Source organism: Zalophus californianus, chromosome X (assembly GCF_009762305.2).
Source record: "Zalophus californianus isolate mZalCal1 chromosome X, mZalCal1.pri.v2, whole genome shotgun sequence".
Taxonomy (NCBI): Eukaryota; Metazoa; Chordata; class Mammalia; order Carnivora; family Otariidae; genus Zalophus; species Zalophus californianus.
The window spans coordinates 88249035-88264402 of NC_045612.1; the positions used below are offsets into that span (position 1 = coordinate 88249035).

Sequence of the window (15368 nt, forward strand, 5' to 3'; positions counted from 1 at the left end):
GTGATTATGAATAATGTTGCTGTGAACATTTGTGCAAAAGTTTTTATATGGACAGGTTTTCATTTCTCTGCGTGGATACCCAGGATTGAAATTCCTGAATCATATGGTAACTCTGTTTAACATTTTTGAGAAACTTTCAAACTGTTTTCCAAAATGGCTGCACCATATTATGTTCCACCAGCAATGTAAAGTGGGTTCAATTTTTCCACATCCTCACCAACATTTGTTGTTGTCTGTACTTTTTTTTCCTAGCCATACTAGTACGTGTGAAGTGCTATCTCATTGTATTTTTTTTCATTGTGGTTTTGATCTCCATTTCCCTGATGCCTAATGATGTTGAACAGTTTTTCATGTGCTTAGGCCATTTCTATATCTCATTTGGAGAAATGTCTATTCAGATCCTTTGCCCATTTTTAAGTTGGGTTATTTATGTTTTTATTATTGAGTCATAAGAGTTCTTTATATATTCTGGATAAAGGATATGTGATTTGGAAATGCTTTCTCCCACTCTGGGTTAACTTTTTACTTTCTTGACAGTATTATTTGTAGAACAAAAGTTGTTAATTTTGATGAAATCCAATTTATCTGTTTGTTTTATAGTGTGTGCTTTTGATGTTGTATCTAAGAAACCATGAAGGGACAGGATTTGAATACAGATTTGGCTCCAGCATTTGTGTTCTCCATTACACTACATTACCTGTCTAGAAATTAAATCACTGTTACTAATATTACACATGAAGTTATTATTATGTGTTTTGTGGTTTTTATTGTTATGTTAATCACCATACATTACATCATTAGTTTTTGATGTAGTGTTCCATGATTCATTGTTTGCGTATAACACCCAGTATTCCGTGTAGTACATGAAAAATATGGAACGCTTCATGAATTTGCGTGTCATCCTTGTGCAGGGGCCATGCTAATCTTCTCTGTATCATTCTAATTTTAGTATATATGCTGCCGAAGTGAGCACTGTGTTTTGTGTTTTGACCTGAAAAAATATATCCATCAATCATCCTCCAACCCGAGCACAAACTTCAGAAGGATTCTGGGTAGGGACTGCGAGGCCCATTTTTTTAGGGAGAAGTATTGGGACTCAGTGGAGGGAAGGGCCGGCCCCGAGGCCACCCATTGAACTGGACCCCCCCTTGCTGTACACTTCACAGGGCTGTCACCCCCACCTGCTTCCTCTCAGCCATCAGTCTCTCCCAAGCAGAGATTCACACACAGACACATGGAATGCTGGGGTGGAGGGTAACTCACTTTACTCACTTTAGTGGATTTTCTAGAAGGGTAACGGGAGGAAATGTAGTGAACCCAGGACTACAGATAGCCTGCCAGGAGCCACACAAGGACTCTGAAGTAGGAAGCCTCTCCTTAAGGTATGCTTCTCCAGGCAGCACAACTAAAGGGAACTACCTGGAAGGAAGGTGCTCCCTCTGCAGCCTGAAATTCCTTGCTGTTTAATACCCCCAGCCACATCCAATGTATACAACAGTCCTTGGTGTTGAGAAACAGCTGGATAAACCAGAAAATGAGCAGGTGTGAACATACCTAGGGCTGAGGTTAACAACTGGGAGAGTAAGGTAAATTATTCTAGGCACTGGGGAAAAACCAGAAGCAGCAGGAACAGTCTGTGGTTCCAGACAATAGCCAGGGCTGAGGAAATATTCCAGGACACTAGAAAACAGCTATAGGGACAGGAAACAGTCACTGCAGTGATGTGAAACAGTCAGAGACTATCAAACAGCCAGAGGGACAGAACAGTCCTTATAGTTAGAGGATAGCCATAGAAACTCTAGAACGGCCAAATGAAGTCATTCCTAAATGTTATGCAATAGCCAGAAATACCTAGGAGACAGCCAGAGAGATAAGGGAACAGTCTCAGGCTGAAGGAATAGCCAGAGAAACAAGGAAACAGCTGGAGGGACAAAGGGACAATATCTGGACCTGAGCAACAGCAGAATCATCAAACATCTGGAGAGACCACAAAACAGTCCTTGTATTTGGAAGATAATCAGAAGGACTGCAGAACAGCCAGGGCAACAGAGGATAGACCCTAAGGATCAGACCACAGCAAAGAAAAAAAAAAAAAAAGACCAAGGAATAAGCTCTGAAGTACAAGGAACAGGAAAATAAAATAGCAGTCTGAGGGACTGGGGAACCACCAGAGCCAAAGGAAAAATTGCAAGGACTGAAACAATAGCCAACAAACCAACATATGGAGCTCAGGGAACAATGGCTGGTCCTAATATAGGGTCATCAGAAACTGGGGAGTAATCCCAGAGAGCAAAGACACTATACTTATGACTAGTGGGAATTCAACAGACAGTCATGGGAGCTAATACAGTGCCAGCAGGCATAGCTAGGGGGGACGACTGGGAGTCAAAGACACTGTATCGGTGGCTAATACAGGACCATCTGAACCATGAAGGGCTCTAATGTAGCATAGGCTCTAATGAGTTCCAAGCATTATGATGAGGTTCATACCAATACACAGTACCAGGGAATAATGAGGACCAGCATCCACAGGGATAGGGGTAGTAAATGAACTGATGCTGAGGTAGAGACAAAACCACTTTAGTGGTGGTTAATGGCTAATCAGCAGAGTGACTAAGGGCCAAGGGCTGATTTTTTAATGATCAAAAACACTGTATTTGTGACCGATATTGGTAGAGAGTGATGACACTAATACAGGGTGAACAACAGATGCCATGACTGAGAAGCATGAGGCAAAGATTAAACTAATGAACAGTCAGTGTTGAGGCTAATATGATGTTAGCATGCACAGTGATGAACTCTAATGTATGGTCAACACACATTCTGCCAGGGCATTATCGCATTCTGACGCTGTATTAGTGGCTAATGAGGGATCAGCAGGAACAGTGATGGGGGTTCATGCAGTCACAAGCACCCTGATTGGAACTCAGGAGGGTCAAAGACACTGTAGTTATGGCTAAAGGGTGATCAGCAAAGTGGGGCTAATGTGGAAACAGCAGATACTGTACTGGAAGTTCATGGAAGTTAGTCTCAGCTCTTGTGGCTAATTGGGGATCAGCAGACAGCGGGATGGTAGCTAAGTAGGATCTGCAAATACATTGCTGGGGCCTCATGGGTGTCAAAGAAACTACTATTGGCTAATGGAGGATCAACAGACACCACAATAGGGGCTAATGTGGAGTCAGCAGACTTTAGTGAGGCTTCAACTGGTCAAAGACACAATATTAGTGGTTAAAGGGAGGAGATTTAGCAGAAACAATGATTTGACTACTGTAAAGACGAAAAACATGGTGATGCATCCTCAAGGAGTTCATACTCTGCCAATGGCTAATAAATCGAAAGACACTTTGGGGTGCCTGGGTGGCACAGTTGGTTAAACTTCTGACTCAGTTTTGGCTCAGCTAGTGATCTTAGGGTCATGAGATTGAGCCCCGTGTCGGGCTCCATGCTCAGCACAGAGTCTGCTTAAGATTCTCTCTTCCTCTCCCTCTCCCCACTGTGCTCACACTCTCTCTCCCTCTCTAATAAATAAATAAATCTTTAAAAATCAATCAATAAGGGACCCCTGGGTGGCTCAGTTGTTTAGGCATCTGTCTTCAGCTCGGGTCATGATCCCCGGACCCTGGGATAGAGCCCCATGTCGGGCTCTTTGCTCAGCAGGGAGCCTGCTTCTCCCTCTCCTGCCTGCCGTTCCCCCTGCTTGTGTGCTCTCTTTGTCAAATAAATAAAACCTTTTTAAAAAATCAATCAATCAATCAAAAGACACTGGTGTATGGTCAGCAGTAGGCTATAGTGTAGGGTCAGAAGACACAGTGATGGGGGCTATTTTAAGCAGACACCACTGGGTCTCAAGGTTAAAAATCTTGAAGCTTGGTAAACAGGGGATTGAAAGACAGAGTGACAAGGTCATCTGAGTTCTGCAGATATTCTACTGGGGCTCAGAAGGATCAAATTCACCACACTGGTGGATAACTGGGGAACAGCAGATGGATACTAGTGCAATTGCGCTATGCTATGGGTTCATGGGGGGTCAGACACTGACTATTGGTGGTAATAAACATCACCATAATGATAGCATCCAATGGAGGATTAGCAGACACTGTGATTAGAACACATTGGGTTGAATATATCATATGGTAGCCAAGGTCAACAGACACTACATTAGGTCTAAAGGAAGGTGACAAGACACATTACTGTGAATTAATGGGAGGTCAGCAGTCACCATGCTGAATCTAAAGGAAGGCAAAAAAAAACCCCATGAAATTGAGTTAATGGAAGATCATCAGTGATGAAGCTGGAGGCTAAAGGGATGAAAAGACACCCTGCTGTGAGCAAACGGGTCAGCAAAAATTGTAATGGCAGCTAAAAGGGGTGGTGAGACACGATGCTATGAGCTAATGCGGAGTCAGCAGATTTTGCTGGAGCAAAAGGTTTTGATAAGACAAGATATTGTGAGCTGATGGTAGGTCATCGTACAGACACTGTGCTCTAGGCTAATAGAAGTGAAAAGAAGTGCTCTAAGTTAATGGGGTATTAGTAGACACCATGCTGACATATCCTGGGAGTAAAAACTACTGTGGTAGTGGCTAATGGAAGATCAAGAGGGATTGTGCTAAAGTTATTAGGAGTCAAATACACACAGTAGTGTTGGCAGTGAGGGATCACTACACAAGTAATGGTTACTAACTGAGGGTGAGCACAACCCATCACGGGGCCTCAGCGAAGGTCATCTTCATGCAGCAAGGCCATTTCTAAAGCCTTGGGAGGACTAAGTCTCCCATTGCCAGTGTCTTTTATCTGATCTAGTGGTCAAGATTCCTGGTTTTCTCCCTGGAAGCCCACATCTGGCTCCTGGTGTGGGAACAGGTAACTCTTTTATTGTTGTTTTTAAATTTTAATTGAGATATAATTTATATCAATAAAGTACACAAATCTGAAATTTACTCATTTGATAACTTAATATGCATTTCAATCAAGATACAGAATCATTCTATCACCCCAGGAAGTTCCCTGCTACCCTTAGGAGTTAATCCCCATTGATTAACAACCACCAATCTGCTTTCTGTCACTACAGATTACTTCTTTTTATGTTTGACATTTTCCATAATAATAATAACTTTAAAACATAAAATTGAAAATTTTTAAATAGATGAGCTGAAGATTAAAAGAATAAGATAACATCTTGATAAATGTAATTAATACTCAGTAAATGAGGGTGAGGGCATGCTGTTTAAAAAATGCATAAAGTGTAATATATACATTTAAGTGTATGCTGTATTTGGGGGCATCTGATGATTAATTCAAATATCCTGGGTCTTCTATTTATTATGAAACATCCAGAAAACAGAACAAAAACATGTATTTAATTTAGCATCAATTTACTATAGCATGGTGCTACCAAATACTAACAGTAAAGGATTCACTTTTGTGGATCAAAATGGTGCATTAGAAAACATTCTCAGGGTGCCTGGCTGGTTCAGTCAGTACAGCATGTGACTCTTGACCTTGGGGTCATGAGTTCAAGCCCCATGGTGGGTCTAGAGCTTACTTAAAAAATAAAAAAAATAAAAAGATGAGCTTTAAAAATAAAACATTCTCAAAGTTGAGAGGTTTGTCACTAAACTAAAGGGTATTTTTCAGGCAAAGAAGAAAATGATCCTGGATGGAATGCAGAAAGGAATGAAGAGCAACCAAGGTGGTAAACATGTGTGTAAAATGAAATGAACATATAAAACAAAAATGTTTTCAGGGGATATATAAGTGTGTATCTGTGTGTGTGTATATATGTACATATATATATAACATATAAATATTTATATAAACCCCACAATACATTATTATATTTTGAAATATATATGTACATACAGGTATATGAGCAAAGTTTCTATTAAAAATTAGCTTTAAAAAACAATTTTTTGGAGAAAACCACAAAATACTATTGAAGGTCAAAACGGTGAGTTAAAAGATAAAATACAGACAAACCATATTCATGGATACAATGGCTTAAAGCCATTTTACACTTTTCAGACTGGCAACAATTTGAAAGACTGCTAATAAGTCCTGGTGAATACATGGGAAAATGTAAACTTCATCTCAAACTGCTCATGAGAGTATAAATTAGTACAACCTAGAGGGAAGAAATCCAATTATTTAACAAAGCTGAAAAACTTCTGTATCAATCTGAAGAACCCAGCTAGCGGACAGACACATTACTGGTTATAGTAGTGAAAAGAACTTATTATAAAGAATTTTTAACTAGTCACAAAATTATTAACCATGTAACTGAAAAGACAGAAAGAGAACAATAAAATTATCATGGAGGTAGCAACTGCAAGAAGCAGCTGGGCTAAGGTTAACCAGGGAAGAAACTGGAATTATTAAACATTGAAAAGGTGGAGGAGTAGTGTCATGTGGGTGGGACTCATACCTCTAAGGAGGTGGCACTGCCAGCCGCTGCTAGTGTCTCTGAGGGGGTGGGTGGGGTACCATAGGCTGTTCTGTGAGTGCTGGAAATCCATAACCTGGATTAAACTACTACCACCCCGAGGAAGTGCTGCTGGCCAAGGGAAGAAGCAACACCGGGCTGACACTCAGATGAACAGGGAGCTAACAGGAAGGGAAAAAAAGGAACAGGTCCCTTCTTCCTTCCTCACCCCCAAAGTTTATATTTAGTATTTCTTATTGGCAAGGCCCAACAGGAAGCAGATGGCAAGACAGAAACATGTTTTGTAGAGTCACAGCCCGAGCAACACAAAGCACAGTGTAGAAGGGGCGCATTGGAGCTAGGGTACAAGAGCTCAACAACTTAAACACTGCCTACACTCTATGACCCATCAGTTCCACTTTTAGATTTAGACACCAAACACAGACACGATACAAATGTCTTGCACCAGGGGAATGGAGGGAGAAACGAATGAACCAGACCTACATTTGTCAACATGGATAGACCATGGAAAGGTAACACTGCATGAAAAGAGCAAGCTGCAGAACTTTCAACGCCATTTAATACCATTTATGTAAAGTTTTTAAAAGCAACAGAGTATTATATACTGTACAATTCACACTATACACACAAAAACTTTCAGGATAGATGAAAAATTCTCAATGTTGAAAGGAAAACCTTAACTTTACAGGAAAGAATAGGAGAACATTATCACCTTGAACCTGATAATATTCGAACATAAAACCTCAGCAGAAGACTTAACAAAGTTAAATAACCAGGCACAGTCCATGAGGAGATATCTGTAACACACATGACTGAAAAAGACTTTTATATTCTCATATATTAAAAAACAAACATGACACTTAAACCAAGAAGTAAAAAATAAGCAGCCCATTATAAACAATGAGCAAAGGATATAGAACAGTCAGCGAAGAGAAGAAAAAACCCAAATGGCCAATCAACAGGTAAGAAGCTACTCCACCTCACCATTAATGAGGGAAATCCAAACGAAATGAAAACAACAATGAGCTTATCCCCTAACGGGAATCAGGATGTATTTTCACACCAGTGTAGGAGCCAAATTGTTACAGGTGTACTCTGTGTGCGTGGTGACCAGATCACCACGAAGGGTGCGTGGTGACCAGATCAGACCCGAAGGGCTTGATCAGATGGTGATGGAAGTCTTCACAAAGAAGCTTTCTCCATAGTACAAGGCAAGGGCCGGCCTATGTGAGTTCTCTGATGTTCTGTGAGGTGTGCTTTCCGGCAAAAGGCTTTCCCACATTCTTGACATTCAAAGGGTCTCTCTCCTGTGTGAATTCGCTGATGTTCAATGAGGCGTACTTTGACATAGAAGGCGTTTCCGCATTCACTACATTCATAGGGTTTCTCTCCTGTGTGAGTTCTCTGGTGTTGACAAAGGGATTTCTTCATACTGAAGATTTTTCCACATTCACTACATTCATAGGGTTTCTCTCCGGAATGCATTCTCTGATGTTCTATCAGGCGTGCTTTCACATAAAAGGCATTACCACATTTATTACATTCGTAAGGTTTCTCTCCTGTGTGAATTCGCTGATGTATCCCAAGAGATGAGTGTACCCTGAAAGATTTCCCACATTCATTGCATTGATAGGGTTTTTCACCTGTGTGAGTTCTCTGATGATTATTGAGAGTCATTTTCATTCTGAAGAATTTCCCACATTCATCACATTTATAGGGTTTCTCACCTGTGTGAATTCTTTGATGCTGATTTAGGGATTTCTTTGCACGGAAGTTTTTCCCACAGTCACCACATTCATATGGTTTCTCCCCTGTGTGAGTTCTCTGGTGTTGGGTAAGGGATATCTTAACTCGAAATGTTTTTCCACATTCACTACATTCATAGGGCTTCTCTCCTGTGTGAGTTCTCTGATGAATCATGAGGGTTGCCTTCTCAGAAAAGGTTTTCCCACATTCAGTACATTCATAGGGTCTCTCTCCTGTGTGTGTTCTCTGATGTAGAATGAGTTGTGACTTCCTGCCAAAAGATTTCCTACATTCATTACATTCAAAGGGTTTCTCCCCTGTGTGAGTTTTCTGATGAGCAATGAGGTATGATCTTGCACTAAAGGTCTTTGCACATTCACCACATTTATAAGGTCTCTCCCCTGTGTGTATTCTCAGATGTTCAATAAGATTTGATTTCCTGCAGTAAGTTTTCCCACATTCATGACATCCAAAGTTTTTTACTCCTGTGTGTGTTCTTTTATGTCCAACAAAGTCTGTTTTCTTGTAGAAGACTTTCTCATATCCATTATATTCAACAGCTTGATCCAAAGTTTGAATCTTCTGATGCCGAAGGTCATTATCATGCCTGACGGCATTACCCCCAACAGAACTGTTGCCACACAGCATTGAGAGAGATCCTTTAAAAACAAATCAGATCACTTTCACTGAAAACTCAACAATGGCTTCCCTTGTTACAGTATCAAATTAAAGTGCTTAACAAAGCCTATAAAACATAGTCTATTCGAACCATGAGAGACGATGGACTCTGAAAAACAAACTGAGGGTTCTAGAGGGGATGGGTTAGCCTGGTGATGGGCATTAAAGAGGGCACATTCTGCGTGGAGCACTGGGTGTTATGCACAATGAATCATGGAACACTACATCAAAAACTAATGATGTAATGTATGGTGATTAACATAACAATAAAAAAATTTTTTACTTAAAAAATTAAAAAAAAAAAACATAGTCTATTAAAAAGCACTTAACATAGCCTAAAAAACTCTACATAATTTGGCCCCTAGCTAACTCTCTTGATATTGCCTCTTACCACTCTCACCACCCACATTAAGCTACACTGGCCTCTTTGCTATTTTTAGGATATATCACTCAGGCCAGGCCTGACACGTACTATTCTCTCTACCCAGAATATTCAAAATCTACATGGTTCTGTCTCTCACATCACTAATGTTGGAGCACTAATGTTAACCTCACCAAATAGTCTTCCCTGAGCACATTCTCTACAAGCACACAACCATCGTTATCTAACTTATCTTGCACTGATTTTCAAACATCATGTATTTGTTTCTGGTCTCTTTCCCTCATCAGACTGCAAGCTCCAGGAGAACAGAGATACTAGTTTATTCACTGCTGGACCCCTACGCCTCGAATATGACCAGATTAGAGCTGATACTCCCATCCCAGTACTAACTAGGCCCGACCCTGCTTAGCTTCCGAGATCAGACGAGATCGGGCACGTTCGGGGTGGTATGGCCGTAGGCTAGAGCTGATACTCATTTAAGATTTGGTCGAACACTAAATGAATGAATGAGTGAATGCCTGACAACAGAAGGCATCCAAGGCAATGGAGGAAAGGAAGGCAATTTAGAATACTAAAGAGAGGCAGACCAGCTAAGAATGTCTTAGATGAGGCAGGCAGGGATAGGTAAGAGTGGTAGATAACTACAGAAATCAAAATAAAATAGGACAGAGTACTTAAGTGTGAGCAAAATAATGGCATGTGTGATTTACGTATGAAGTGTGTAGACCTTATGTAACCTCCAGTCATTTTCAAAGAGCAAGGGCCTCTATAAAGAGATTACTGAAGAACACTGCCCAAAGTCTTTTGACCTGAATTTCTGGGCTCTTATTTCCCGTTTCTGTATGTCTGGTTATTGCACACTCACCTGGGTAACCATGGCCTGAGGATTCCTCCTCTAATATCCACAGCTCTTCTCCTCGCTCCAACTTGAAGATCATCTCTGGTTTGGCCACGCAGAGGCCTGTTAATGGGAAATGGCACAGGACATGGGCCAAGTTGTCTGAGCTTAGGGCCTCTGATGGAGGAGGAAGGTGCATCTTCATGAGCTGCACAAGGAAGGGGGCCCATTTAAACCTTTCATTGGGGGAAGTGACAACACACACACTCTTCCTGGTGCCCCAAACTGATCAATCACCTGTGACCCTTGAATCTAGAACTAAAGTACCATTAAAGTCTACAAAGGCTGCACACATTACAGTAACCAAGAAAGGAAACACATGCTACCAGGAGTTACATGGACAATAATCCTCACCCACAGATGCCAGGTTGCTGTAGTTCTCCAACATCACATCCTTGTGCATGGTCCTCTGAGCAGGGTCCAGTCTGTGCCATTCCTGTCGGGTAAAATCCACAGCCACGTCCTCAAATGACACAGATCCCTGCAACAACAATCTGCAATGATCAGAATGGGACACACGGAGAAGATGTGTGGAAACTAATTTCCTCCACAGAGCACTATTAAGAGTTAACCAGGAGCTACACTGGTGACCCGACTCTGTGTCTTCCTTGATATTATACTTTGTTGGGGGGAAAATCCAAAACAGCCCTGCTTTGCGTTAATTTATCAATCCATGAAGAAAAGATTATTGACTACTGAGTTAACACTATGTGCCTGAACCTGTCTCAGATGTTGGTTAAACAAAAAGGAGTAAGAGGCACCTGGGTGGCTCTGTCCTTTGGGTGTCTGCCTTCAGCTTGGGCCATGGTCCCGGGGTCCTGGGATCGAGCCCCATGTTGGGCTCCCTGCTCAGCAGAGAGCCTGCTTCTCCCTCTCCCTCTGCCCCTCCCGCAGCTCGTGCTCTCTCTCTCTCTCAAATAAATAAATAAAATCTTAAAAAACAAAAAAAAACAAAACAAGAAAACAAAAAGGAGTAACATGGAGTGCCTGGGGACGCCTGGGTGGCTCAGTCGTTAAGCATCTGCCTTCGGCTCAGGTCATGATCCCAGGGTCCTGGGATCAAGTCCCACATCGGGCTCCTTGCTCAGTGGGGAGCCTGCTTCTCCCTCTGTCTGCCACTCCCCCTGCTTGTGCTGGCTCTCTCTCTGACAAATAAAATCTTAAAAAAAAAAAAAAAAAGAGTGCCTATTCTCAAAGAGCTCATGCCCCAATAAAGAGACCTGTATATAAACACATTCTTGCAATGAGGTGTTACGGGAGCTGTGCTAGACATGTGTGCACGGTGCAATGGGCTTTCACAAGGGATGGAATGGGACTCCACTTTGTGTTATCAGGTTCAACTTCACTTGGGGAGACAGAGCTTTGAATCCTTAAACAAGAATATAATTGCCCTCAAAAAATATGGGGCAATAGCATAAGAAAAGGCAGGAAAACATGAAATACACATGGTGAGTTATAGAACCACATATGAGAGTATGACAGAAAAATAGCACTTCAGGCTATGAGGAAATAAAGGGCTGTAGAGACATTCAGGGGCCAGAGACTGGAGGGATTTTCGACTCTTTTTTTCTCCAGATGATCAGTCTCTAAGACACTTGACTCCCTTATACCATCAGAATATTTTCTGACCTTCCCACAATATACTTATATTCACAAATTATACAGAAGTACTGTCAAGTGGGGGGAAAGCACAGACTATTAACTCCCCCAAAAAATGGCATGAGCAGATGGGTTGAGGCTGGTGCCATAGATTTGAGATCAGCAAAACAAGAGAGATACTAGGTTGGCAGAAGGGGAAATTAAAATAGATCTTGGACCTCAGCTGGAGTGTTTATGACACATACTGATAGACATCCAGCTGGCAGGTGGATATATGATTCTGAAGCTCAGAAGGGAAGGCTAGGAGAGGCCAAGGAATGGGGGGCAATAACACTTCAGTACTAGCTGAAGCTACCAGAATAAACTGGATGGCTAAGAAAAAACAAAGAGCTTGAGAGAAGCACCAAGTAAGTACTGAGTCAGCAGGAACACCAGAATTACATGAAGCTTGAAGGAGGAGGGTACTGTGGGACAGAGAAAATGGGTGAAATCCTGTTGGTTTTTTTTTCATGCACCCCTGCCCCAAAGTGAGCCCCAGAGCCAAAGCTGCAACCTTGTAGCAGCAGACACCTCACACTCTAAGGAAGAGAAATCCTTTTCTTTGGCAGGGAGAATAGCTGTCTGAAGCGTGTAGAAAGGATCCCCACTGCCTTTTCTCTAACCTCCCACCACTTGGCCCCAAGGGCAAATGCAGTTATAGAAAGTGAGTGCCAAAGTGGAGAGACTAAAGCCCTAACTGTCCAGCCAAAAGACCATGGAGGGGATCATGAGGGATCAGGACTGTGGGGGAGACTGCCCTAATAAAATAGCCTCAGAATACAGGAACAAAACTCGGGCACGTGGGTGGCTCAGTCATTAAGCGTCTGCCTTCGGCTCAGGTCATGATCCCACGGCCCTGGGATTGAGCCCTGCATCGGGCTCCCTCCTCGGGGGGAAGCCCGCCTCTCCCTCTCCCACTCCCCCTGCTCGTGTTCCTGCTCTCTCTGTCTCTGTCTCTGTCAAATAAATACATAAAATCTTAAAAAAAAAAAAGAATACATGAACAAAACTGAAAGAACGAAAAGGAGAAATGGGCAAATCCACACTTATGGCTGCTGACTTTCAACACTTCTATTACTAGTAAAAGTAACTAGTAGACAGAAAATCAACAGGAATATAGAAAAACTGAACACCACCAACCAACCAATTCACTTTGCAGAGCATTCCACTCAAAAATATAGAAATTAAGTTTCTTCAAGTACACATGGAACATTCACCATGCCAGTACATACCCGGCATCATAAAACAAACCTCAACATAATCAAAGGCCCATTGGGTACCAAGGAAAATTGACCTGGAACAACCAACTCTGAGATATATCTTAATAAAACAATTAGAATTTAAAGACAAAGAAAATTTTCATCAGGGCCTCTAAGCAAAAAGATGAAATAATTTCCAAGACAGAATTAAACTGGCATCAATTTCTCAAAAACAAAGCAATAGTAATACAGTATTTTCAAGAAAGTTATGGGAAAAAAGTACAAACAAAGGAAATTCTATGCTTTATACTTGATAACTCTTCAAGTATCAAGGCTATTAGAAGAACAGCGGAGTGTGCCAAAACACTTGTGCCCTTCCTAAGGAATTTAATAGAGCTGTACCGTCCAATCTGGTAGCCACTCGACACATGTGGCTATTTAAATTTAAGTTTTGATTAATTAAAATGGAATAACACAGAAAATTCAGTTTCTCAGTCACATCAGGCATATTTCCAGTGTTCAATAGCCACATGTGGCTAGTTACAGTCCTAGACAGCAGAGATACAGAACATGCTCATCACTGTAGGAAATTCTATTGGCCAGCACTATACCAAATGATGAGCTTCATCCAACCAAAACCAATGAATAGGAAAATTTTGGCAAAAGCCTAACAGTGAGCATTTCATATACTTATTGTAAAGCTAAAACTAAAGGCTGAGGTCATGGGTTGAAGGATAATGTATAAACATCAAGTTGTTCTGACAAAGTAGAAAAACAACTAAAAATGGAAGGAGAACAGAAAGAAAAAGAGAAAAGATGAGTAAGATCATTGACTGCTATATAGGTAAAGGTGAGAGACAAATTAGATGTTATAAAAGATTAATAAAGAAAAAAAGGTAGGGGCACCCGGTTGGCTTGGTCAGTGGAGTGTGTGACTCTTGATCTAGGGGTTGTAAGTTCGAGCCTCACCTTGGGTGTACAGATTACTCACAAAGAAAATCTTAAAAAAAAAAAAAGGTAAATTGGTACAGCCATTATGGAAAACAGTATGGAGGTTGTTCAAAAAGTTAAAAATAGGAGCGTCTGGGTGGCTCAACTTGTTAAGCATCTGCCTTCGGCTCAGGTCATGATCCCAGGCTCCTGGGATCGGGCCCTACATCGGGCTCCCTGCTCAGTGGGGAGCCTGCTTCTCCCTCTCCCTCTCTCTCTCTCTCTCAAATAAATAAAATCTTTAAAAAACAAACAACAAAAAAAACCTAAAAAATTAAAAATAGAACTGTATGATCCAGCAGTCCCACTTCTGGGTATATATCTGAAGGAAATGAAATAACTATCCCAAAGAGATATCTGCACTCCCATGTTCATTGCAGCATTATTCACAATAACCAGGATATGAAAAACAACCTTAGTGTCCATCGATGGATGAATGGATAAAGATGTGGTGTATATATATATATATAGAACCGAATATTATTCAGTCATGAGAAAGAAGGAAATCCTACCATCTGCAACAACTTGGATGAAACTGGAGGACATAATGCTAAGTGAAATGAATCAGACAGGGGCACCTGGGTGGTTCAGTCGGTTAGCATCTGCCTTCGGCTCAGGTCCTTATCTCAGGGTCCTGGGATTGAGCTCCATATTGGGCTCCCTTCTCGGCAGAGAGTCTGCTTCTCCCTTTCCCTCTGTGCTCACACTCGTTCACTCTATCTCAAATAAATAAATAAATAAATAAATTTTTAAAAAAAAGAAGAAGAAAAAATGAGGGATGCCTGGGTGGCTCAGTCAGTTAAGCATCCACCTTTGGCTCAGGTCATGATCCCAAGGTCCTGGGATCAAGTCCCTCATGGGGCTCCTTCCTCAGTGGGGAGCCTGCTTCTCCCTCTGCCTGCCATTCCCCCTGCTTATGCTCTCTCTCTCTGACAAATAAATATTTTATTTTATTTTTTTTTATTTACTTGACACAGAGAGAGAGCACAAGAGGGGGAGCGGCAGGCAGAGGGAGAAAGCAGGCTCCCCACTGAGCAAGGAGCCCGATGTGGGGCTCGATCCCAGGGCCCTGGGATCACGACCTGAGCCGAAGGCAGTTGCTTAACCAACTGAGCCACCCAGGCGCCCCTCTCTGACAAATAAATAAATAAAAGTCTTTTTTTTAAGATTTTATTTATTTATTTGAGAGAGAGAATGAGAGACAGAGAGCACATGAGAGGGGGGAAAGGGCAGAGGGAGAAGCAGACTCCCCACTGAGCAGGGAGCCCAATGCGGGACTCGATCTTGGGACTCCAGCCCAGGATCATGATCTGAGCCGAAGGCAGTCGCTTAACCAACTGAGCCACCCAGGTGCCCCAATAAATAAAGTCTTTAAAAAAAAAAGAAATGAAT

General features: G+C 41.8%; 1 protein-coding gene and 1 non-coding gene across 6 annotated transcripts in view; both read right to left on the reverse strand.

Annotated features, from left to right (window-relative positions):
• Positions 1-866: 866 nt before the first annotated feature.
• On the reverse strand, positions 867-973 carry LOC113931590. The gene has a single exon (XR_003522757.1). It is a non-coding gene; the product is annotated as a U6 spliceosomal RNA (small nuclear RNA).
• A 4909-nt stretch (positions 974-5882) lies between these two features.
• Positions 5883-15368, reverse strand: part of ZNF157 (zinc finger protein 157) — a 44572-nt gene continuing 35086 nt past the window's right edge. For 3 of the 5 annotated variants that reach the window (XM_027607375.1, XM_027607380.1, XM_027607374.1), the window contains 3 exons: positions 10504-10630; positions 10117-10212; positions 5884-8850 (listed from right to left, as the gene is read on the reverse strand). In XM_027607375.1, coding sequence (XP_027463176.1) covers positions 7628-8850; positions 10117-10212; positions 10504-10630 — 1446 coding nt within the window. In that variant the 3' untranslated portion in view covers positions 5884-7627. Of the gene's footprint in view, positions 8851-10116; positions 10298-10503; positions 10644-15368 lie in introns of all 5 variants that reach the window. The other 2 variants (XM_027607378.1, XM_027607379.1) reach the window with 2 other exon arrangements.